This window comes from Natator depressus, chromosome 13 (assembly GCF_965152275.1).
Source record: "Natator depressus isolate rNatDep1 chromosome 13, rNatDep2.hap1, whole genome shotgun sequence".
Taxonomy (NCBI): Eukaryota; Metazoa; Chordata; order Testudines; family Cheloniidae; genus Natator; species Natator depressus.
The window spans coordinates 2745215-2771044 of NC_134246.1; the positions used below are offsets into that span (position 1 = coordinate 2745215).

A 25830-nucleotide genomic window follows, 5' to 3' on the forward strand; every position below is an offset into this window, starting at 1 on the left:
GCAAATTGGGGACTGCTGGAGGGGGAGGGTCAGAGGGGAGGCTTTAACATGACAAGACTGAGTGCATAAAAAATTCAGTTTTACTTAAAGTGACACAAAATTCCCCCCTCTGGCCCTGGTCTCCAGGCCAGCTCCAGGGTCGGCAGCAGCAGGATGCAGGGGGCGAGGGGAGCCATGGGGGGTTGCACGTTCTCCTGTTGGGCAGCGGCTCTCTCCAAGGGGGGCTACCCAGCCCCGGCAGCTCAAGCCTTGTACTGCACATCTGTAGCTACCAACACAAACCCCTGGGAAGACAAAATGGCAGGATGAGAGGCCGTCCGTGTTTCATGACAGCGCTGTGGGGTTGTTTCACGTCTGGTGTAGGAGCACTGGCCATATGGGCTCAGAGACCCCCCAGCAGGGGTCGCTGCTGGGGAAGGTGTGAGCAAGGCCCCTGCAGGACCCAAGGCCAGGGGCACCATTTGGGGGGGCAGAGGAGCGCTAGTTCCTTCCCCCGAGTTTTGTACCTGAGGTCTGCTCACAGCACACATTCTAGCCCCAGCTGGACCTCATAACGGCCATGTGATGAGTTCTGAGCTGCTGCCAGCCTCTGCCTTTGGAGCAGGGAGTTTGTTTACAAACAGAGGCAGGGTGATTAAGATTACAAAAGGCTTGTCATTAAATTAAATTAAGGATCATTAGATGATCCTGAAAGCATTGCCAGGCACTCGAGTTAAAACAGGAAACAAAAGATAGGAATAAATGGGGAGAATGGGGAGAGGTACACCCACATCTGGAATACTGCGTGCAGATGTGGTCGCCCCATCTCAAAAAAGATACACTGGATTTGGAAAAGGTACAGAGAAGAACAACAGAAAAGATTAGGGGTATGGTACACGCGTATGAGGAGTGATTAGTAAGACGGGGACTTTTCAGCTTGGAAAAGAGACGACTAAGGGGGATATGATAGAGGTCAAACAAAATCATGCCTGGTGTGGAGAAAGTAAATAAGGAAGTGTTATTTACTCCTTCACATAACACAAGAACCAGGGGTCACCCAATGAAAATAACAGGCAGCAGGTTTAAAACAAACAAAAGGAAGTATGTCTTCACAGTCAACTGGTAGAATTCTTTGCCAGGGGATGTTGTGAAGGCCAAAACTATACCATTGTTTCCCAATAAGACCTAGATACGTTCCTGGAGGATAGGCATCAATGGCTATTAGCCAGGGTGGGCAGGGATCCAACATCATGCTCTGCGTGTCCCTTGCCTCTGTCTGCCAGAAGCTGGGAATGGGGGACAGGGGATGGGTCACTTGGTGACTTCCTGTTCCGTTCATTCCCTCTGGGGCACCTGGCACTGGCCACTGTCGGAAGACAGGATACTGGGCTAGATGGACCTTTGGTCTGACCCAGTCTGGCCATTCTGATGTTCTTATATAGAACCCAGATGTATCTTCCCCCTGCTGTAACTCACTAGACCCCACTCCCCTCCCAGAGCTGAGGTAGAACCCAGGAGTCCTGATGGGGTCTCTGTCCCCGCAGAGTTAGTAACAAAGTAAGAATATACATTAAAATTTTAAACCTAACCAGTATCCCTTAAGTGACTTGCCACAAGATGTCAGAACATGTTGGTATTAGAGGTGAGTGGGGCTAATATTTATTTATTTTTCTTTCTTTTATATAGGAATTAGAAACAGTGCTCTGCCAGATAATTGCTAAGCTGTCTGCCAAAAAATACTAGAGTTTTCAGGTAGCCCCTGGAATCACGGTCAAAGATTCTCCCCCTCCCCCGCGCAGTCTGAAAAGGTACCCCCGGCCAAGGGCTTGGGGGTTCCCAGTGCAGACACTGGGTACGACATGGAGCCAAGGCCATGGCTGATCCCTACCTGGTTGATTTTGACACGGGGATTCACCAGGCTGACATTATAGACGCTGGGCAGGGGGAATCCTTTCTTCAGCTTCTCTGGGGAGACGAAAGGAGCCCTGGTTAGGGGGAGGACCCAGAGCCTGAGGGTGGCCAGGATGGGGACTGCTATTCCGAGAGCAGGGAAACGGGGTGGGGAAATGAGGCAGGACTTACTGTTCGCCATCGGCAATGCAACCATCCGCAGCGCAAGCTTCAGCAGGGTCTCCAGAGTCTTCACCTGCAGAACACAAAGCCAGCTGGTGAGAGCTGGTATGGGGCAGAGCCTGGCTCCCTGGGGCCAGCAGGGCCGTGAGGGACGCAGGGCAGAGCCTGGCTCCCTGGGGCCAGCAGGGCCGTGAGGGACGCAGGGCAGAGCCTGGCTCCCTGGGGCCAGCAGGGCCGTGCGGGACGCAGGGCAGAGCCTGGCTCCCTGGGGCCGACAGGGCCGTGCGGGGCGCGGGGCAGAGCCTGGCTCCCTGGGGCCAAAAGGGCCGTGCGGGGCGCAGGGCAGAGCCTGGCTCCCTGGGGCCAGCAGGGCCGTGCGGGGCGCAGGGCAAAGCCTGGCTCCCTGGGGCCGATAGGGCCGTGCGGGGCGCAGGGCAGAGCCTGGCTCCCTGGGGCCGACAGGGCCGTGCGGGGCGCAGGGCAGAGCCTGGCTCCCTGGGGCCGACAGGGCCGTGCGGGGCGCAGGGCAGAGCCTGGCTCCCTGGGGCCAGCAGGGCCGTGCGGGGCGCAGGGCAGAGCCTGGCTCCCTGGGGCCGACAGGGCCGTGCGGGGCGCAGGGCAGAGCCTGGCTCCCTGGGGCCGACAGGGCCGTGCGGGGCGCAGGGCAGAGCCTGGCTCCCTGGGGCCGACAGGGCCGTGCGGGGCGCAGGGCAGAGCCTGGCTCCCTGGGGCCAGCAGGGCCGTGCAGGACGCAGGGCAGAGCCTGGCTCCCTGGGGCCGACAGGGCCGTGCGGGGCGCAGGGCAGAGCCTGGCTCCCTGGGGCCAGCAGGGCCGTGCAGGACGCAGGGCAGAGCCTGGCTCCCTGGGGCCGACAGGGCCGTGCGGGGCGCAGGGCAGAGCCTGGCTCCCTGGGGCCAAAAGGGCCGTGCGGGGCGCAGGGCAGAGCCTGGCTCCCTGGGGCCAGCAGGGCCGTGCGGGGCGCAGGGCAAAGCCTGGCTCCCTGGGGCCGATAGGGCCGTGCGGGGTGCGGGGCAGAGCCTGGCTCCCTGGGGCCGACAGGGCCGTGCGGGGCGCAGGGCAGAGCCTGGCTCCCTGGGGCCGACAGGGCCGTGCGGGGCACAGGGCAGAGCCTGGCTCCCTGGGGCCAGCAGGGCCGTGCGGGGCGCAGGGCAGAGCCTGGCTCCCTGGGGCCGATAGGGCCGTGCGGGGCGCGGGGCAGAGCCTGGCTCCCTGGGGCCGACAGGGCCGTGCGGGGCGCGGGGCAGAGCCTGGCTCCCTGGGGCCGACAGGGCCGTGCGGGGCGCGGGGCAGAGCCTGGCTCCCTGGGGCCGACAGGGCCGTGCGGGGCGCAGGGCAGAGCCTGGCTCCCTGGGGCCGACAGGGCCGTGCGGGACGCAGGGCAGAGCCTGGCTCCCTGGGGCCGACAGGGCCGTGCGGGACGCAGGGCAGAGCCTGGCTCCCTGGGGCCGACAGGGCCGTGCGGGGCGCAGGGCAGAGCCTGGCTCCCTGGGGCCGACAGGGCCGTGCGGGGCGCAGGGCAGAGCCTGGCTCCCTGGGGCCGACAGGGCCGTGCGGGGCGCAGGGCAGAGCCTGGCTCCCTGGGGCCAGCAGGGCCGTGCAGGACGCAGGGCAGAGCCTGGCTCCCTGGGGCCAGCAGGGCCGTTCGGGGCGCAGGGCAGAGCCTGGCTCCCTGGGGCCGACAGGGCCGTGCGGGGCGCAGGGCAGAGCCTGGCTCCCTGGGGCCAGCAGGGCCGTGCAGGACGCAGGGCAGAGCCTGGCTCCCTGGGGCCAACAGGGCCGTGCGGGGCGCAGGGCAGAGCCTGGCTCCCTGGGGCCGACAGGGCCGTGCGGGGCGCAGGGCAGAGCCTGGCTCCCTGGGGCCAGCAGGGCCGTGCGGGGCGCGGGGCAGAGCCTGGCTCCCTGGGGCCGGCAGGGCCGTGCCCTCTGCTCCTCAGTCTCTGTGGACCAGGGGGCACAGGAGCTGTCTATGTGCTGGGGGGACACCATGTGACCCAGCTGGGCAGTGCAGGGGAGGAGCTGTGTGTGCAAGGGCCAGGCGTGGGGTGCTGACGGTGCTAGGGTAAGTGTGGGAACAAGGGAAAGGAGAGACTGTATGTGAGTGAAAGCGACTGTAGGAGGGAGGGTGACAGGCTGTGGATGAGTGTATGTGGGAGTGGGTGTCATGCAAATGTGAGTGACAGGCTTCAAGTGTGCATGTGTATGTTTACTGTGTGCACAAGTGTAACTCACACGCTTCCTGGGTGTGGTGTTCGGTCCCATCAAGTGGCACCAAGACCACTTGGAGATTAATTAATCTACGACAGCCTTAGCTGAGGGCCATAGGGCTTTTAGCTCATGCAGAAGAGGCTCCTGCTTTTAGCTGACGACCAGGGTCTGCTGGTGGTCCACACGCCCAGTGCATCGCGCTCTAGCTGCACTGCTGTCTGGGGTCTGCTTGGCTGCTGTTATTTGATACTTGCAGTCGGAGCTCAGCGCTCCGCGGTCCTCAGGCCAATCTCCCCTTGCAGTGCCGGGGCAGCTTTGCCTGAGCAAGGGCTGTGCACAATGTGAGGCGCCCTTGAGGATTTAGGCCCCTGGAAACCTCCTTGTCCTGCCCTTCCCTGCCGCCCTCCCAGCCCTGCCGCTGGCATGGCTCACCTGGACCGAGCCTATGTGGGACCGCACCACGGACATGCTGAAGCTGTTGGAGACACAGAGACAAAGGTCAGGGCTGAGCGGGGTCTCCCCACAGCGGTAGTGGCTCACAGTGTCCCACGGAGCCAGGCCGGGCACCGAAGGGGAGGCTGAGCTCAGGAGAAGCAGCGCTGCTGGGAGGGCTCTGAGTTGGGTTTCTCGCTGGATGGCTATCAGTCCTGGGAGGAGTGGGGGTAGAGTGGGGCTCCCAGCTGGAATGGGACCCCCAGGGCTGAGACATAAGCCCCTGGAGGTGGGGGTGTCCAGCTGGGATGTAAATCCCAGAGAGGGGCCAGGACTGGGTTATAAACTCCAGGGGATATAACCTCTCATGGGCGTGGGCCCCTGGCTGGGACATTTGTGGGAAGGGGAGGGGAGGCTCCAGACAAGCCCCAGACTCACTCAGTTAGAGCCACGGAGCCCCCGACCTTGGCTGAGTCGAGATGCAGCTGCCCCGCCAGGCTGGCATCCTGCCAACAAAGTGAGACGTTACTTGGATTCTTGTTATCAGCAACAGCAGCTAAAATGTGGCCCTGGAGGCCCCACAATATCCATGCCCCTCTCCCACACCCCCCGGAATCCCAGCTCCAGAGCGCGGGACACCAGCCCTCCCCCAACACCCCACGAACCTCAAGCCAGAGAGCTGGGGCCATGCCAGCCCTGCACCAATGCACCTGGGCCCCTAGGAGAGAGGGATCCAGGATGCCAGGTGAGTGGGCACAGCAGTGGCCCAGGGGTGTGCCCAGTGCTTACCAGGTCCAGCAGGAAGGCCGAGGCCAGGGTGGCGTTTGGCAGGACGACGAAGGCCTCGGCTGAACCAAACAGGGCCAGGGCCAGGCTGTCCGGGCGGCAGGTCAGCAGTGGCTGCTTGCGGGCAGACAGGTGCAGCTCCATGGGCATGTCAGGGTAGAGCTTCTTCAGCTGAGCCAGGGAGCAGAGCGGCCCGTGAGATGGACAGAAACAGCCAGTGCTCAGCCCCGAGCCAGAGAGACATCCCACCGCCTGGGGCATGGGCTACCATCCTCCCCCCGGCCCCGCAACCTTGCCCCATCCCCCCATATGTACAGAGGGTGACACAAACCCTGTGTGTACATGACCCTGTTCCCTGACCCCTAACCCACACCCTCTGGGAGTGCATGACCCCGACCCTCGTCCATGGGCACGTGATCCCCTTCCTGTCTTCCTTCGTGTGCAGGGATCTGAACTTTGTGTGCAGGGATCAGATTCAGTTAGTGGGGATGCGTTTGCCCCTGTGCCAGGCGCAGCGGTGAGGGCACAGTGGCTGCCCCAGCTGACTCACCTCTGGGAAGAACAGTCCCATGCTCCCTGTGTTCAGCCGGATGGGGGAGCGCTTCGGGATCTGCAACACAAACACATGAGACACCGGGTTGCTGGGAGAGCACGTCCCAGTGCCTGAGCAAATGCCATCCGGGACAGGCCAGGGAGACTGCCAGTGGGCTGGGCGGCCTTCTGCTCGGAGCTGCTCTGCTCTCACTCCCCTAGAGCCGCCACCTCTGAGATGCAAAAACCCAGGACATGCGGGATGATCCTGAGCCCAGAAACCTGCCAGCTGACAGCCTGCGCTGAGCACCCATACAGCTCTTGCAGGTCAGCGACCTCAAACGAGGGACGATCCTGGAAAAATCTGGACAGGTGCTGTCCCCTTGTGGGCAGCGCTGGGGCACGTTGGCTTTGGTGCTGTACCTGCTCTGTAGATAAACAGCCTCCCCTCCAGACAGCACTGAAATCATATAGCAAAATCTCCTGCAGCGACCGGATGCAGCTATCGGGAAAGGTCGGGTCTCCCGGGGGGCTGGACAGGGCCCACGGGCTCCTGAGCATCACCCTATTCTGGGGCTGAAAGAGCAGGGGGAGCGTTCACCTCACCAGTCATGGAGGAAGGGGGAGATGTCCTGGGAGCTGCTTAGCCAAATCAGGGAGAGGAGAGAGCTCCCCTCTGCTCCAGCTCAAAAAGCAGAGTGGCCCCTCCGCGTCCTACATCGCTGGCAGTCCCAGTGCCGTACCATCTCGTCCCTGAAGTTTTTCCGCAAGGCCCCTGCCGTGAAGTAGACGAACGCAGCTGAGTTGGCCGAGAACTCGGAGAGGCCGAGGAGCAGCATGTGGTCCCCCTCGTCGGGCAGCAGGAAAGGGGCGGGGGAAAAGGGGCTCTCTGTGTGCTTGCCCACGCCATAGAACTCGCCCTGGGGGGATGGAGAAAGGACATGTTACGCACCACTCCCTGGGGATGGGGCGACTGCTGGGTCAGGCCCGGGGCTGGATGGGCTGTACAGGAGAGAATCACAGCAACTGCTGGTCAACAGAGTGGATTTGGGACTCAGCCTCACGTGTCCGGCTCTGCCAGCACGTGCCAGGGCAGTCTGCAGAACAGCAGATCTGCTTTAGCCCAACACAAGTCATTAGGCTCAGTGCAAGGGGGACGGGGTCACTCTATGGCCTGGCCAAACAGGAGGTGAGAGCCAATGATCTGACGTCCCTCTAGCCTGAGATGTCACAGGGGGCCTGAGAAAAGCAGGAAGCTGCAGGCTCCATCACTCCAGAGACAGGCAATCAGCCCTAATGTTGAGCAACCAAACCTGACTGGGTTCAGGGGTAGGTGCGGGTCCATGGAGGGGCAAGTCACACTGGCAGCTCTGCTCCCCTCACACCTAGAGAGAGGTGCAGTGCCCAACCAGCGGGACTGTACTCTGCATAGACAGCACATGCCAGCAGAAGAGTCAAAGATTTTGATTTTCCCACTTTGCCCCTGAAGAGCAGATTTTCCCTTTACAAACGTCACGGCTGCTCTCTGCCCAGGCCATCATTTTCCTGCTTGGCAGGTGTCCTGCTCCCAGCAGATCCAGGCCAGAAGACACCCACAATGTTCTGGGAAGTCCACCTCCTTCTGGAAGGGGGTCTGGTGCCCCGCCCGGCTGCTTTACCTTCAGGTCCATGTCTCCATGATCCCTGGCAATCACTGGCTTGTTGACCAAGGAGTAGTCAATTGCAGCAAAGGGGTCGATCTGGGCTGAGACTGCAGAGAAGCCACAGACAGAGGAACACTGCAGCACAATCCAAACCAGTGAGTCCTCTCATCCCCTCCCAAGTCGATAACGTCCAGACAGCTCATCTGAGTCAACCCCAATGCCCCCCAGAAAAAGCTGGGGGACCAGCCTGTCTTTTTTCATTTCTTCTTAATCACCAGCTGAGTTGAATTCGCATCCTGGATAAAGTCTAGGTTTCGACCCAGATTCAGCCGTCCTGCTGCCTCACACCCTGATTCCACACCTAAGAATTCCCTGATATTTGCCCCAATTCTCAGGCTTTCAGATAACTCATCCCATCTGCCCCCCATGTTGCTACAGGTCTCCATGGCTCCCAGTTCTTACCTTGCATGGTCTTCAGGACTCGCTCCAGATCACTGATCCCTTTCCTGAGCTCAGGGCAGAGCTGGATGGAAGAGGAGAATGTTACAGGTTCAGAAACCCTTTCCCAGAGGAAAGAACAGGCTGGGAGTTCTTGTGGGGGCATGGAGGAGCTGTTCAGGATCAGCCATAAGGTGAATGGGGAGGGTTTGTGGATACTTTAGTCACCTCCTGTTTAATTTCCTTCCTTCCTTTCCTTGTCACTTCCTCAGGCTTAGAACTCTCCTCTGAACAGAATGGCCTTGGGTTTCTCAGCTGGGTTTCAAATAGAAACACTGATACAATCCCCACCCAGGAGCTGCTCTCCACTGCCCCAGGACGAAGAGGTGTCCAGCATGACACACAGGGGCAGGGATGGTAGTGGGACCATATTTCACCCCATGTACCAGGTACATTAAGCAGGAGGCCTGAAGTGACCAGCACTGGTACAATAAGGCTAAGTGTAACACACTGGCCAACATCTCCCTCTAGTGGCCTGATCCACTAGTGGATAACAGCCTACCACTGCTGCCAGTGAGTGGAGTTAGCTCAAGCGAGAAAGGTCTATGGAGCTGTGCTGAAGACGTAGGAGCAAGCCCTGCTGATAACCCGTGTTTGGAGGGCTCACACCACAAGGACCTTGTACTCAGCAGCTCCCCTAGTGGCAATGAGTGAATGAGTTTAGTGCCTGGCGGGAGAGGCCAGGAAGGAAGACTCTTGTTCAGCATTACCAATCTCACCCTCCTCCTAACTCCCGAGTCCTGGCAGACAGGGCTGGGGAGCTGCTATCAGCAGGGTAAACACTCACCTGCCTATTTAGTTCATACCGCAGGGGTGCCTGGAGAGCCCCCGTGAACAGATTGTAAAGCCAGCTGTGGGGAGAGAGAAGGAGAAGAGTCAGTGCTTAGCGCATAGCTATGGGTGGGAGCTCCCGAAGCACTCAGCGCTGGCCCAGCTCCGTAACACTCTCAGCGCTGTCTAAGGCAGCACTCAAAGCACTGGAAAATCCCACTCTGAACAGACAACCTCTTCAAAGCCTGGGATGAAACTCCACCACCCTCCATTCACTATTGACTGCAAGCACTTGCAGTGCCATCTTCCTGAGTCTGCAGACAGCCTGAAACCACAGCTCTAGGGGACATGACCTGCCCCCATTCATCTCCGGGGATACTGACATTTATACCTATGGCGCTGGCTCACCAAGACCCCGATTTTCAGTGACCTAGGTGTGTCTCTGTCTGCCTGGTTTGCACAATTTCCGACTGGGTAACTGCATGTGGCAGGCAGGCTGCACGCCAGCCCTGCAGAGACCTGCATCGCTTTTCCCAAGGCCTGAGGCTGAAGACAAGAGTGACTTGGCCAAGTCAAAGTTCAGTTAGTAAAGAAGGGCCATATTGTAACCTCCCTCTTTGTGCGACTCTGCAATTGGCCAATGGGAGATCTGTGGCGATGGACGGACGTGCCCCATATGTCATCAGCCTGGCCACAGACTATAAGTAAAAAGGTAGATTGGCCCCCCACGGCAGCGTGACTCTGACACCCTGACCTAGAGGAATAAAACCACAGACATGACCTGATCCTCTGAAAAGACTGCTCCGAACCTGCCCCCATCTCCCAGCCAGCCCTGCAGTCCAAGCCTCAGCATGGTGCTTTCTACACCAGGTGCAGACAGTGAGAAGGCCTGGGCTCTGTGGGATAGAGAGGGCGTGATGTGCAGAGCGCAGGCCCCCCCGCCACCAACACTGCCCCACTGTAAGGGGGCTGACAGCATAAGCAGCCTAGCTGAGCCCAGCTCTGGGGATAAGGGATGTAGCAGGGCCTCAGAAAGCCAGAACTCACCTGGCTCCATCATGGAACTTCACATCCAGCCTCCCGATGCTGGAGTGGCAGTTGGTGCTCCACACCTGGGGACGGCCACTGTCATCCCTGCTCACCCCGAGCTCAGCGGAGAGGGACAGGTCCCTCACGCTCAGGTCAAAGGAACCGCTGTCGGGTCTGGGAAGGGAGGAAAGCACAAGGCAGTTTAGCACCTGCCGGCTAGCGGAGCTCGGTCTGCCCTAGCTACTGGCCCAGAGGCAGGGGTGAGAGCCCCAGGGAGACGGCACTGGAGAGCGGAGTCAGAGCTGTACCTGCAGAGGGACAGGGCAGGGGCAGGGGCAGTGCCAGCTTCCCACACTGCCCTGCGCTGCAGGGACTTCCTCCAGGGGTTGGGGGAGCAGTACCCCCACGACCCATCCAGTCCTTGGCCTCTGCTCAAGGCTGCCAGCTGTGCTGGTGGGTCCTGTGGGGCACCTGCCCCCCTACGAACTGCACTCAGCACCCCTTGCCCAGAATGTGCCACTACCCCTGCACGGAGTTGTCACCTCCTTTCCCTGCCTTCTGCTCCATCACCCCAGAGCAGTGCCTCCCAGTCTGGCCCCCCCCCACCAGGTATCTGTGCAGCCACGGAGGGGAGCCAGGGCATGGTGGGAGGAGATGAATGAGGGGAGGTTCCCTCTTGCTCCTTTCCCTCCCTTCCAGCTATGCTCCTGCACCAAGGCTCAGGTAGCAGGAACACCCCCCAGGCTGTGTCACCGATGGCCCCTGGGGAGCAATATGTCCACAAAGGAGACAGCATCTGGGGCTCCCTTCCCTTGGTCCCTTTAGCAAAGGGACTCACACACCCTTTTAGACCCATTGACCGAGCTAGGAAATGAGGGCCCTGCAGGGCTTGGGGCCCGCAACCAATGCCGGGCACTGTGGGGGGGCTAAGGAGCTGGTAACCATTGCAGGAGCTGTGCCCCACAGGCGGGAGATCAGTGCTCTCAGCACAGGCAGGAAGGGGGTTCAACGTCACCCTCTTGGGGTTGCACCGCAGGGTGGCACTGGAGACAGCAGCAGCAAAGCGGGGCCCTGTCTGACTGCTCCCCTGAGCAACACTGGCCCCTGTCCAGACCCTGTGTCAGCATCTTTAGTGCCAGCATCAGCCCCGCTGCCCTTCCCACAAGGCCACGGTCAGGCTGGGGAAGTCACATCTGCAGGTGCGCGCCCCAGAGCCCCCGCCCAGTGGAGGTGACCCAGCTCTGATTATGGTGGAGAATAGCACATGGCATCTGAACTGGCTCTGGCCCTTGATGGGAGTTTGGGGAGCTGAGGGGAATGTGGGGGTGGGGTCCCCGTTGTCCTTGGGGCTATGGAGGGCTCCCAATGGCCACACATCACGGCCGCAGCGGCAGATTAACCCTTACATGAACAGAACTTTCACTCGCCAGACACCGCTGAGCTGCATGTGGGCATTGCTGACCACGAGCCTCACACCTGTCCCCTCGGAGAAGCTTACGACCGACTCATTCAGCTGCAGCTCTTGAATCTGGATCCTGCGAAGCAGCAGAAAGACACCCATCAGCCTGACTGCCCGAAGGCCATACGCTCCCCCAAACACCCCAGTAACAGCTTGTCATGGGGACCTCGGGAACTTCCAGGAACCTCGGTGCGACGCTCCACAGTGTGTGTGGCTGGGAGATGGACTCCTGGGGCTGCTCTCTTCACAGCCTCTCTGGCTGCTGGGTTCTAGAGAAACTGACCAGAACTGCGAGTGTGTGTCTGGGAAGGGGGGGGGGGGGGCGTGTGTGTGTGTGCGCACATGCACATCTGCATATGGATGTGTGTGTGTGTGCATGCGGGTGGGTGGGTGTTTGGCCACAATTTTCAGGACAACTTGGCATGTTGGGTGCTGAATCCTGGAAAATCATGCCCTGAGCTTGACTGAATGTCCCCCCGTTCCTCACCACTGCAAACACTCGGGGAGCAGCACTGGTTTTAGCAACATGGGGAAAGGGACATTTATTGCAGTTGCTCATCCTGGGAGTGTGGGCGAGAGAGAGAAAGCAGGTCAGATCTGTGTGTGTGTGTGTTAGAGCAAGTCAGGGCAGAGCTCTCTGGGTGGAGTGTGAGACAAGGAAGCAGGTCCGTTGGTATCACCTATGCAGTGGAAAGGAGCGTGTGGCTAAGAGGAGGTGAGACGCACTCACAGAGGGAACGCGGGGATGGGGATCAGCCTGAGTGGGCGAGGTGCGAGGGGAATGGGGCTTTGAGAGGATTTGTTAGTGGAGGAAGTTCAAGAAAAACACTCAAGGTGCCTAATTTCTAATGCGCCTCCAACAGCTCGGTGCATCGAGCTCCTGCCCTGGCCGCTCGGGTGCAGTTTGGAGTCACAGCAGTTGAGTCACAGTGGGCACTATCCAGAGGGCAGAACATCTGCCTGTTCTTGGAGGCCAAGGTTACAGGTCCTATGAAGCAGCTCAGGGCTCAGAGCCCCAGCACCTGTCCTGGGGCCAGAGACACTGAGCTGGAGGTGAGACTGTGACAGAGATGGCCGGCAGGGAGAGTCTAGCCAGCTAAAATACCCACCACCATAGCATCTGGGCACCTCACCATCTAACTGTAAGTGGGAGAATGGTCCCGCTATTGTGGGGAACTTTCCTGGTTTATACACGACCCCGGTGAAATGGGCTAGCGAAAGATCTGAGTCCTCGCTCCCACTCCCTTTACTCAGGGGCCTGCCTGACCTCAAGGGCTCCCCTTCCACTCTCCCATGTGGCAGAGTCCTCCTAACCTTGACACGGCTGGGCCCAGGATTCCTGGGGGGCTGGGCCCACAGTCTTGTCATGGGCACGTAGGGCAGGGGCTAGGGTGTCCCCACTCTGGGGCACTGTCTCTGCACCGGTTGCTTCCCTGCCCCACTGCTCACCGCAGAGTTCATTTCACCCTGCCCCTGGCCATCTCGGGAGCGCAGGGACATCGGGGTCACAAGCCCCTCCCAGCCTGGCCTGCAAGGCCTTGGGCCTCCCTGCGCTGGGCCTGGGGCCCGGGGCCCCTGGACTCCCCAGCCGCTCACGTGCCCGGCCCCGGCCCCGGCGCCGAGCCCAGCCCCATTCACACGCTGGCTCCAGCTCAGCTCCTGGGGCTGCTCCTCTGGCCCCGACCCCGGCTCTGGCCCTGCTCCCAGCCCAGACGGGCTCCTGCTCTCCCCTTAGCTCTGCCCCTCTGGCCCTGGCCGCTCCACGTTACATGGGACCCTGGCCTCCTGACTTCCTCATTGGCCTGCCTGCCCTGTCAATCAGCCTGACCTGGAGCATTGGCCTCTCCCCATTGGCCCTGCGGACTGCCAGTCTCAGAGTCCTGATTTCCCATTGGCCCTCCCTGTTTCTTTTGGTCCTGGGAGAGGACCAACCAAAAAACCGGCACTAAGTTTCAGTGCGGGCCCAACAGTCCCCTTATATAATGCATGTGGCCCAAGGGAGTCTGGGGTGGAGCAGGGAATTGAACCCGGGTCCCTGGCTGGTGCCTGTTCTGCTCAGCCACCCTACCTCAATACCGTGGTGCTGGCTCAACTCAAGCCGGCTCTGACCCTGCAGCTGAGGAAGCCAGTCCCGATGGGATCCATGGCACGGAAGGGAGGGAACACCCCTCCGCTGAGATCCCCGTCCTTCCTCATGGCTGCACCCCTGTCTCCTGGGGGGTCAGGGCCATGGTGGGAGAGCATTCTCTCATTCCATACGGATGGAGGGATGGGCAGATGTGTGGAGTGGCAGCTCCTGCAGCACTAAACCAGCTCACATAGCCCATGCCCAGCCCCAAGCAACTCTCATCAAAGGACCCAGGAGTCCCAGGGACAAGCCCAAGGTGTCCAGCGCAGAGGGCCTGGGAGCCCCACTGACTCTGTGTGGGGGAGGCAATGAGTGCGTTCCTGGCCCCAGCACCAGGGAGAAGGAGACGCGCTCTTACCTGGACACGGAATAGCCCATGTCCCCGATGAGAGGGATGTTGTATGAACCATTCAGATCCGGGACATGCTCCCTCTTCAGCAGGGACTTCACCAGCTCCAGGCCGAACTGCTGACCTTGAATCAGAGAGCAAGCTGGGGTCACGGCAGGGCCCACGGAGAGCATGCTGGGGTCACGGCAGGGCCCACGGGGAGCATGCTGGGGTCACGGCAGGGCCCACGGGGAGCATGCTGGGGTCACGGCAGGGCCCACGGGGAGCATGCTGGGGTCACGGCAGGGCCCACGGGGAGCATGCTGGGGTCACGGCAGGGCCCACGGGGAGCATGCTGGGGTCACAACAGGGCCCACGGGGAGCAGGCTGGGGTCACGGCAGGGCCCACGGGGAGCAGGCTGGGGTCACGGCAGGGCCCACGGGAAGCAGTCAGGGGCATAGCAGGGCACTGCAGAGAGCAGCCAGGGGCTGTGGGAACAGGAAGGAGGTGACAGTCACACATCCTCCCTCCACGCTGCCCCACAGCATGCAGGGGAAGGAGCGCTCTGGGAACATTCCCCAGGCTGGCGGAGTTAGGTCATCCCCCTCGGTTAATACAGCACATGCTGCAGGGAGTGGTGAGGCTGCTCCCAGAGCGTGGATCCCAAGGGACAGATGCCAGGCCCTGTTTCTGGCTCAGAGGGAGAGCAGGGCCCTGGGGATGTCTCTGCACAAGGAAGCCCCAGGCTGGGAGCACAGGCCACAGTTCCGGTGAAAAACAAACAGGGTAATAATTATGCAAAGCCACAGACCGTACTCCAGGCCCTTCTGCGTTACTCTGCCTTTCAGGCCGGCATTGGTTCCCTCCGCCCGAGCGCAAGCGCCCAGCAGAACAAAGACAAATGCCCAAACCATCCTCTAGGCCTGGAGCTGGGATCCTCTTCACCACCTGGAGCAGGGAGACAAAGGTTCAGGGCTAGCAGCATGTGATGGCGCGGCGCTCCCAGGACCCATCCCAGAGCTTCCCATGGGCAAGCTACAGGCCTGGCGCTGGGTTCCCAGGGCTGGGTTCCCAGCTCAGCTCTAAAGCCTGACTTTGGGCCGGTCCTTTGCCGCAAGAGCCACGTCACAGGGAAACCACTTTTCTTTCTCCCCATGGAGCTGCTTGGCAAGCCTGGAACGGTGAAGGCAGCCTGGGGACCCGTGAATACAGCCCTAGCCAGTACCTCAGCTCCTGATGAGACCCGTCACTCCAAGTGCACACCTGGGGATAAACCCAAGGCACGACCCCGCATTTTATATGGTCGCTGGCTGGAGAGGACATGCTGTGATGTAACGGGGCCAGCTGGGCTTGCCCCTCTGATGACTCGGCAGGAAAACTTTGTCTTTTGTGCTTCCCACTGTTACTGATACTTGCAACAGAGCCGGTTTTTGCACTGCCCGTGACGCTAAGACACTGTTCCTGCGGCCTGCCATCGAAACCCCGTCCTTTCCCCACACGGTGACTCAAAGGGGAAACCAAGAGAAAGGCCCGGCTGATTGATTTGCTTATTTCCATCCGCGCCCCTGTTTGCAAAGGTTTTTTTTCTCACACAAGCTGCTGGGGAAGCAGCTGCTCTTTGCATGAACACAGACTCCACACAGGCTGGGCGAGGAGTCATGCAGGTGTTGGGGGTTCATTGCTCACTGTTTGCTAGTTATTAATCACTCTCCTGCCTAAAAACAACCAGTCTCTCAGGCAGGCGGCAGAGCTGACATCATGTGACCAGGATGAGGGCTCACACTCCAGGAGCGAACAATCCCATGACACAATCCCTGGGAATGGCCAGGCTGGATCACCTCCAGGTCCACCTAGCGCACTGACTCTAAAGGGGCAGCACCTGATGCTGCAGAGGAAGGTGGCAGATGGGGGATACTCTGCCCCTACCTATTAGAATGTATTATTATCTGTATTACCATAGCACCTAGGAGCCCAGGCCTGGATCAGGACCCCCTTGTGCCAGGTGCTGTACAAACCAGTGACGTCCACATGCATGCTACGGTGGTGGCTGGGCAGACCCCTGCTGGGGGAAGCCTGGTACAGGAGCTGGCCCCACAGCAGCGGCGAGGAGAAGCAGCCTTTGCTGCCCCACTGCCCACTCACATTTGGCCCTGCAGCCCCTCCAGGACGGGGCCATGGCCCAAACCTGAGCAGTGCTGAGCTCTCCATGCCCCAGATTGTAATGCCACTCACTCAGTTTGGGCCCTTCCGTCCCCTTGTCGTGACGGAGCTGTCGGTGGGTCCACCAAGGCTGCGTCTCCTCACCCCTACTGGGGGGCTGACTCCTGCACCAGGGCTCCCTGCCAGGGGCCTGCCCAGCCTCACTCCACCTACTGCAGCCCCATCCCCTCTGCTCCACCTGCAGGTCTCACTCAGCCACCGCATCAAGACCTGCTTCAAGTATGGGGAGCTGCATTGAGTGTCCATGTGAGGGAGCGGGCTGGGAGAGGGCAGGTGGGGAGCCCTGGGGTGGGGGGCGATGCTCGGGGGTTCAGTTGTGCATGCCGTGTGAAATGTTTCTGGGACACCCCAGGACAAACACAGAACAAAACAACAGTCCCTGCTCCAAAGAATCTACAATTTTGGTGGGTCTCATCCTAGTCTCTAATAGCAGGAGGTTTAATAGCCCTTCCGCCATTCTGTGCTAATCCTGGATATTCTTGTTATCCATGAAATGTCCAATCCCATTGTGATTCTTGCTAAATTCTTGGCCTCAATGGCTCTCTGTGACAGTGAGTTCCACAATCTCCTCTCACATTGTGTGAAAAGGTATTTCCTTCTATCGGTTCTGAATTTCCTACCTTTTAATGTCATAGGCTGTCCCCTTGTTCAAGTATTACAGGAGCGGGAGAACAGATGCCTCCGATCTCCCTTCTCTAGGCCATTTATTATTTCATAGAAGTTTAAAGGGAACAGTGATCAATTCTTCAGCAAGTTCACCGAGGGCAGGAGAAGAAGGAATCAGTTTAGGTTGCAGGTTAGGTTCAATAGTAGGAAAAACTTCTAACTCTAAGGAGAGGGGCACACTGGACCAGGTTATCCAGGGAGGTCATGGAAGCACCTGGAAGTTTTTTTTGGAACAGGTTAGTCAAACCCCTCTCAGAGGTGGTCTAGGTGCACCTAATCCTGCCTCAGCTCAGCATGAGGCAGAGCCGAGATGACCTCTGGAGGTTCCTCCAGCCCTACATTTCTATCATTCTACAATCCTTCCCCTTTCACTCGTCTGCTCTCTAAGGCAGCGACCCCAATTGGTTCCATCTCTCTTCGGAGGAGAGTCTCCAGACCCTTCTCTGGACCCCTCCAGTTCTGCACTCTCCTGTGCGCCATGGGGTGCCATTGTGTGGAAGAGACATTAGAATATTCTCAAAAAGAACAGGAGGGACTTGTGGCACTTTAGAGACTAACCAATTTATTTGAGCATAAGCTTTCATGAGCTACAGCTCACTTCATCAGATGCATAAAGTGGAAAATACAGTGAGGAGATTTATATACACACAGACCATGAAAAAATGGGTGTTTATCATACACATTGTAAGGAGAGTGATCACTTAAGATGAGCTATTACCAGCAGGAGAGTGGGGTGGGGGGAGAGAAAACCTTTTGAAGTGATAATCAAGGTGGGCCATTTCCAGCACATTTCCAGGAGTTAACAAGAACGTCTGAGGAACAGTGGGGGGGGAGGGGAATAAACAAGAGGAAATAGTTTTACTTTGTATAATGACTCAACCACTCCCAGTCTCTATTCAAGCCTAAGTTAATTGTCAAGAAATTCCCTGAAAAAGCACAAGAACAAATCTGCACAGACACACCCCTGGAACCCCGACCTGGGGTATCTATCTGCTACCCAAGATCCATAAACCTGGAAATCCTGGGCGCCCCATCATCTCAGGCACTGGCACCCTGACAGCAGGATTGTCTGTCTATGTAGACTCCCTCCTCAGGCCCTACCCTACCAGCACTCCCAGCTACCTTCGAGACACCACTGACTTCCTCAGAAAACTACAATCCATCGGTGATCTTCCAGAAAACACCATCCTGGCCACTATGGATGTAGAAGCCCTCTACACCAACATTCCACACAAAGATGGACTACAAGCCGTCAAGAACACTATCGCCGATAATGTCACGGCAAACCTGGTGGCTGAACTTTGTGACTTTGTCCTCACCCACAACTATTTCACATTTGGGGACAATGTGTACCTCCAAATCAGCGGCACTGCTATGGGTACCCGCATGGCCCCACAGTATGCCAACATTTTTATGGCTGACTTAGAACAACGCTTCCTCAGCTCTCGTCCCCTAACGCCCCTACTCTACTTGCGCTATATTGATGACATTTTCATCACCTGGACCCATGGAAAAGAAGCCCTTGAGGAATTCCACCATGATTTCAACAATCCATCCCACCATCAACCTCAGCCTGGACCAGTCCACACAAGAGATCCATTTCCTGGACACTACGGTGCTAATAAGCGATGGTCACATAAACACTACCCTATACCGGAAACCTACTGACCGCTATGCCTACCTACATGCCTCCAGGTTTCACCCAGACCACACCACACGATCCATTGTCTACAGCCGAGCTCTACAATACAACCGCATTTGCTCCAACCCCTCAGACAGAGGCAAACACCTACAAGATCTCTATCAAGCGTTCTTACAACTACAATACCCACCTGCTGAAGTGAAGAAACAGATTGACAGAGCCAGAAGAGTTCCCAGAAGTCACCTACTCCAGGACAGGCCCAACAAAGAAAATAACAGAACGCCACTAGCCGTCACCTTCAGCCCCCAACTAAAACCTCTCCAACGCATCATCAAGGATCTACAACCTATCCTGAAGGACGACCCATCACTCTCACAGATCTTGGGAGACAGGCCAGTCCTTGCCTACAGACAGCCCCCCAACCTGAAGTAAATACTCACCAGCAACCACATACCACACAACAGAACCACTAACCCAGGAACCTATCCTTGCAACAAAGCCCGTTGCCAACTGTGCCCACATATCTATTCAGGGGACACCATCATAGGGCCTAATCACATCAGCCACATTATCAGAGGCTCGTTCACCTGCACATCTACCAATGTGATATATGCCATCATGTGCCAGCAATGCCCCTCTGCCATGTACATTGGTCAAACCGGACAGTCTCTACGTAAAAGAATAAATGGACACAAATCAGATGTCAAGAATTATAACATTCATAAACCAGTCAGAGAACACTTCAATCTCTCTGGTCACTCGATTTCTGACCTAAAAGTGACTATTCTTCAACAAAAAAACTTCAAAAACAGACTCCAACGAGAGACTGCTGAATTGGAATTAATTTGCAAATTTGATACAATTAACTTAGGCTTGAATAGAGACTGGGAGTGGTTGAGTTGAATTATGGAATGAATTATGGTTGAATTATGCAAAGTAAAACTATTTCCCCTTGTTTATTCCCCCCCCCCCCCAGACGTTCTTGTTAACTGCTGGAAATGGCCCACCTTGATTATCACTTCAAAAGGTTTTTTCTCCCCCCACCCCACTCTCCTGCTGGTAATAGCTCATCTTAAGTGATCACTCTCCTTACAAAGTGTATGATAAACACCCATTTTTCATGGTCTGTGTGTATATAAATCTCCTCACTGTATTTTCCACTTTATGCATCTGATGAAGTGAGCTGTAGATCATGAAAGCTTATGCTCAAATAAATTGGTTAGTCTCTAAGGTGCCACAAGTACTCCTTTTCTTTTTGCAAATACAGACTAACACGGCTGCTATTCTAGAATATTCTCAATATTATTCCCTGTCCTGTTCCTCAGGAACCCTAACACCTCGGCCGTGTTTGCGAATGCACTTGTGCTTTGAGCAGAGTCTCCATCATGCTGTCCACAATGTCCCCCAGGTCCCTCTTCCAGCACTTTAAAGGATCATAAGAACATAAGAATGGCCAGACTGGGTCAGACCCAAGGTCCATCCAGCCCAGTCTCCTGTCTGCCGACAGTGGCCAATGCCAGGTGCCCCAGAGGGAATGAACAGAACAGGGAATCATCAAGTGATCCATCCCCTGTCGCCCATTCCTAGCTTCTGGCAAACAGAGGCTAGTGACACCATCCCTATCCAGCCTGGCTAATAGCCACTGACATGGCCCTAAAAGTACATCTACACAGCAGCTAAACCACCATGGCTGGTCCAGGTCAGCTGACTCAGGCTCGGGTTGCAGGGCTGTAAAACTGCCATGTAGACGTTCAGGCTTGGGCTGGAGCCCGGGCTTTGGGACCCCATGACATGGGAGGGTCTCAGAGCTCAGTTTTTAGTCCTGTTGCCTAAGTCCCACGAGCCCAAATCAGCTGACCTGGGCCAGGGAGGGCCAAGCTGTGTGTCTTTTTGTTCCAATATAGATGTAGCCTAGGTGACCAGCTTGGGACCAATCGTAGGTTCAATGGAGTCACATCAGCTGCTCAGCCCACACTTGTGCCCAGTAAATGTATCGACACAAATCCGGAGCTGGGGACAAGCGACTCGTAGACAGAGCAAAGGGCTAAACTCAAAGTCAGTTAATTCACACTGAACAATTCCAGCCCCATGAACCCTGGGGCCAAAAGATGTGCAAGCCAAAGGAAAGAGAGGAGACTGGGGAAAATCCTGGGGGCAGCCTTCCCTTTTGCTAACTGTGTCACACACAGAGCAACTCCCCTTCCTGGCTTGCATAGAGCAAACTAGATACCTGCCAAGTGAATGAGAGAGGAAGGGAAGAGCCACTGGACACAGGAGGATCAGGAGCCGTCACCTCTCGGAGCAACTTAATGCCAGCTAGTGACCGTGCAGGTGGCCCACTGGAATCACTGAGAAGACATCCATGGGACGCAATGGGCTTTGGTCAGATCCTCAAAGGTATTTAGGCTGCTGACTTCCATGGAAATCAGTGCAAGTTAGGTGCTGAGGATCTCTGAGGACCTGGGCCATGGTGCCTATATGTCTGGGAAGAGGAACCCCAGCAATACTTCAGCTAGAGAGCACTACAGCAGGAGATACCAGAACTAGGTACCTACTGGTGTGGTCCCCGGCTCTGGCGGGGGACATCCTGCTTGGGAAGGCACCTCGAGTAGGATTTTAAGTATTTGAAGGAATAATAACCACTCACATGCAAACCCCAGAGGCTGACGTCTGGGCCCCACTGATGTCAGTGCGAGTTTTGCCATTGACTCATCTCTTGGTTTGATGTCAGTGGGAGCGGTTCCCCAAGATTTGACCCCTAGATTGTGAATGCCCACTTCCCTGTTGGCAGAAAGCAGCACCGGTCGTGCCAAGATTCCTGCAGCCCGCAGCCTTTTCAAATCTGTCACTTGGCAAATCTCACCTCCTGCCCCACACAAGACTTGGCTTAGCTACTGCACACGTCTGATAATACGGACACCAGCATGCACCCGGTCCTGCCTCACTAGGAAGAGACCAGCTAGAGTGGAGTCAATGGCTGGATTCCTTCTCCAATGACTCTAGCCAAGACTGGAAAAAACCTAAACTGGAAAATCACATCCCCTCTAGAATTACTGCCCCATAAGGAACCCTCTGAAGCAACTGCCCAGTCTTAATAATAATCGTAGCTCGTACTCACGATGCTTCGTTGTGCTTCCAGAGAGAGCGTCTTTCCCACGAGGAGCAGAAAGCCCACCTGCCTTCCAGCAATGTCAGAGGGCTTTGCCTCATACCACGCCCTACCGGCTTGACAAACACACAGGACTTTTCCACACCTTGTTTGCAGGCAGGAAGCAAATCAGGTTAGAGCTGCCTGACTCCCCATGTTTCCTTGCAGAAAGGAAGGAGGGGAGCACAGGCTCTCTGGGACTATCCAGCCATATTGCCCCAGAACATCCCCCTGGTACGTGATCCCACCCTGACAAAGTTGGAGGCTATCTCCAGAACTCACCCTCCCCGGACCCTCCTGACTCTCAGTCTTGTCTCCAAGCCCAGAGAGGGCTGCCAGTCACCAGACATGGGCCGTTGTCCACAGAAGGAAAGCCATTCTTTTGGCTTCTACCCTTGGCTCTGCCTGACACACTGGTGACTTGAGCAAGGCACGTGGCCTCACTGGGCCTCATTACCGGAGCTGTAAAATGGGGTCAGCATCACCTATGCACCTGCTGGCCTCTTGCTGGCTAACATGTGCCTGTTGAAATGTGCAAACTATTATTATAGCAGTGGTCCCTGCTGCAGCCTGGGCAGATATTGCAACCCCTGGGAGTCACATGGCTGCTTACTCACTCTTCCTCCCTATGCTGAGATCCCCCCCTGCTCTGGGTCGCCCATGCAGCATGTCTTGACCCAATCATTCTGCACAACTATGGACAGACAATAACCAATAAGACGAGCCCCTAGTCTATCCTTCGGGTCCTGAATGCACTGCACAGGTAGATGAGTGAATTGTCTCTGACCCAGTGATACGAACCCTAAAAGCACAAGTCAGCTGGGCTCCCCAAATCCTGGCGTAAACCTTCACCGAGACCTCACTGCAGAAGGGATGATCTTGATACCTGTTTGCTTCTTGGCTCTGAAGTCCTTGCAGTGTCCAAACTGGTTGATTCCAGTGGGTCTAAGTCCCAGCACCAGGACAGCTCCTGTTCTTATAGCCTGTGTTGACATTCAAGGTTTCCCACTTCTTGACGGTCTGGTTGAACCAGAAAGGCGCCAGGTTTCCTTGCTCCTAATCTCAACAACACTCGCAGTCCCCACACCTCCAGCTGAGTCACTGCCAGCCAAACTGGGTAAGGAGTGAGCTGAGCTTTAGGAAGAACTGCTGCTGCTCCCCTGGCATTGTGGGCATGGCCTGACTCACGGGTGGTTCACATCTAGTGGGCCATGCGTCCCCAACACGCAAAGAAGTGGCCAGTCCCTGCGATAGGGAAATCCCAGGATGGATCATCCTGTTAGAATCTGCTCTCCAGTGAACTCCGCTGGCTTGACAGAGCGCTGGCCAGAGTGTGCTCCAGGAATGGGGAGAACGCAAGCACCTTTGCATGGCATCCCTGCGGCTCCCCATCCAGAATGCCGTTCCCAGAGACATCGATTCCCTTAGGGCTCTTCCCAGGTGCACAACAGCCAAGGAGAACTGTCTCTGTTCCCTCCACGGCTCCTTTGTGTGCACGTCGCCACCCTCACCGTGTGCTCTTGCTTTTCCTTCCCTTAGGAACTCAGGGCTTGTCTGACTGATTCTCCTGGAGCCCTGGCGTACTGGGTAGATTAGCAACGTCAGAAGAGACGCAGAGCTGCTTCGGCAGCATGCAGCTGTGGGCGGGGGGGGGGGGGGGGATGGGGATGCTGAGCTAAGGGTGTGTGGACCAGGATACAATGTGGCTATCCCCAAACAGGGGTCTGCCTTGCGATGGAGCCTGGAATGAGCCCAGTACCGACACATCTGAACCTTTAGCTCAGTCTGAGACATGGATTAAACACAGCTAGGTCCTTCTACCTGACCGGGTGGTATCAGGCCTCACTCAGCCGCACTGGGCCAGACTAGTTGCCGTGAAACCCCGAACCCTGTGTGTTTTATTAGACTCACATCCCTCCCCATGAGACTGCTGGGCTCAGCTGTGGGCACGAGCCCATGGAACCTTGCCAGCAGAGACAGAGGAGCTGCAGAGCCTGATAACTCGTGCGCAAAATTCCAGCAGGTTTTTCTTTATTTCAAATACAACAAGGCCACCTATGTACAGCCCAAAGGAGCACCAGAGGCCGAAGGAGGGGTTCATCCAAGGGGAGGGCCATCAAGGCATCAAGAGGAGTTGGAGGGGGACGGAGTGGGCAACGGTGACCCCTTTCCTGGTGCAGCGGGACCTTAGCCAAGATGCCACGGGAATGCAGCGGTGCCGTTTACAGACTCCCCAGCTGCACATTCCCTGGGACCAGGGCTCAGCTTGTCGGGGTCCCTTCAAATGCTGCCTCCATCAGAGGGTGCACCTCACTCACAAGCTTAGCAGGGGAGACTTGAATCCTGAGGCCCGACTGTCCCATTTGAAGCAAATTAAGAGTGAGCCTGTGCCAGGGCAGCCGTGCACACTCCTGTCTTCCAGAGCGGCACTAGTGGGGGGAGCGGGAGGCTTTAGAGAGGCCAGATGAAAAATCCTTTTTTACCTAAATGCATCCAAATGCCCCTGATTCACAGCTCCCGGAGCCCCACTGCCAGCAGCTGGCCCACGTTAGAGCAGTGAACGCTGCGTCGCGGTGACGGGGAGCAGGGCAGGAGCAGCAGCAGAAGCAGGAGGCTGGACTGTAGCAGTGTGGAAGCTGCGTGCAGTGTCCGGATGCAGCCCAGAGCCCCCGGGGAGGCTACAGCTCATGTCAAGTGGGGTGCATCGGGAGAGCTGAGGAGACGCTCACCTGACTCGGCGCAGTGAGGGGTGCAAATGCCTCTGCTCTGTAGCATGCCACAGAGAGCTGCACCCGCCCAAGTGCCTGGAAATGCAGAGCGTGGGTCCATCCGATCACCAGCAGCCCTTCAGGAGCAGGGATCAGACCTGGAAACGATTCAAGCAGATCCCAAAGCACACAGGTTCCACTAGTGTCAGTATGGCAGCAACCCACTGTCCTTCCGCCGGGGTACCCAGCATCCCCCAGTGACCACTGCAGAAGAGCGCCAGTGACCCCTGCTGAAAGGGCGCATGGCCAAATTGCCCCAGGCAGGGTTAGCTTGTTCCTTGTCTATGCAGCTGGGGGGGGAGAGTTGAGTTCAGCTCAGACTGCCACAGTGGAGCCACAAACACACATATGCAGGCAGGCAGGCAGGCAGGCACACGTGCGCACACACACACACACACACAGGTGCACATCCCTGCCCCCATGCTTTGTGTGCTCTCATGCACTTTTGTGCTTTCTCCTTTGCTTTGGTTAATCTAAGATACAAGTCATTCAGCTGAAGGCTTGGGAAAATCTAAACAAGGGGAGTGGCGTGTGGGGAGGGTTTGACTTGGCCACACCTCTTTTTAGGAAGGACACACCCACTTTTTATTACAGAGTCCCAGAGAGGGGAATGAGCCCCACAAATCACCTTTCCCCATCTGTCTGCAGCAGGTGGGGAGGCCGGGCTGTAACCCACCCTGGCAAGGGCTAGGCGTATCTGGTGTCTTTTCTGTTGACTGTGCCTTGTACCCCAGCTGGGGTGAACAGGCCGCGAGTGTCCCAGCAATGAGGCAAAGTGGCCCACGGATCCAGGAATGTCTCTCGAATGCTGAGCACTGATCACATCTCTTACTCTAATGCCAAACAGCGAGGTCAAGGCAAGGTCAGGCCCTGGTCAGCACCTATCAACTCTGCTGCCCCCTTCCCTCCCCATTCGCCTGCCTCCCACCTGCCGTCCCTCCACAGGGATTTTGCAGAGGCAGGAGTGATGTTGAGCTAGCTAGGGGCCTTTTATCCACCTCATCAGGGACGCTGACATCAGAGGCAGGAAAGACGAGCTCTTTGCACCTGGCAGAGCAACAAAAGGGCTTAAGGAGCCACAAAGCGGCAGCGATTGTGTTGGGTTTCAAAGGGGACGGTCGCACTAACCCTTTCCCTTTCATCAGCCTGCGGGAAAGAAACCAAAACCTTCATGCCCAGCTTCCGTATCATCCCAGGAGCCCTGAGGAAAATGGTTTCTGAGCAGCCCCCCTGTCTCATCCTTAGCCCTCTCTCTGCTCAGCCCTTGTTGGGGTACAGGGGAGCTGGCTCTGCTATTTCAACCCCCAGCACCCCTCTTGCCCCATCGCAAAAACAGGCCGGCCCCAAACGCCTCACCCCCCTCGCCTTGTGCCAGAGGAGGAAAACACCCCCCCCCATACTTTCTCCCCACACTCAGTCCCACCCTGGGATCTCTGGCCATCCCCACCCGTCACGGTATTTCTGGTCTCACATCCTGGCAGCCTGGGATTCAGAATAAGCA

At 57.3% G+C, this 25830-nt stretch overlaps 1 protein-coding gene across 1 annotated transcript; it reads right to left on the reverse strand.

The window, feature by feature from the left end:
• Positions 1–117: 117 nt before the first annotated feature.
• On the reverse strand, positions 118–23049 carry LOC141997311 (bactericidal permeability-increasing protein-like). Its single transcript, XM_074969620.1, has 16 exons — positions 22448–23049; positions 14697–14833; positions 13915–14029; positions 11376–11504; positions 9988–10143; positions 8957–9020; positions 8134–8194; positions 7687–7778; positions 6772–6948; positions 6048–6107; positions 5501–5668; positions 5150–5217; positions 4712–4754; positions 2062–2125; positions 1868–1944; positions 118–284 (listed from the first exon to the last, which is right to left on the reverse strand). Exons 2-16 carry the CDS (start codon positions 14797–14799, stop codon positions 243–245), a joined length of 1419 nt encoding a protein of 472 aa, XP_074825721.1. The 5' UTR covers positions 14800–14833; positions 22448–23049; the 3' UTR covers positions 118–242.
• Positions 23050–25830: the final 2781 nt, after the last annotated feature.

Excerpts from the sequence above, each read along its gene's own strand:
- LOC141997311 (XM_074969620.1), bottom strand. The coding sequence starts at position 14,799 with ATGGTTTGGGCATTTGTCTTTGTTCTGCTGGGCGCTTGCGCTCGGGCG. Across the intron at positions 7,779-8,133 it reads AGTCCTGAAGACCATGCAAG|TCTCAGCCCAGATCGACCCC; the intron begins GTAAGAACTGGG and ends GCTTCTCTGCAG. Across the intron at positions 5,218-5,500 it reads CGGCCTTCCTGCTGGACCTG|GATGCCAGCCTGGCGGGGCA; the intron begins GTAAGCACTGGG and ends CTTTGTTGGCAG.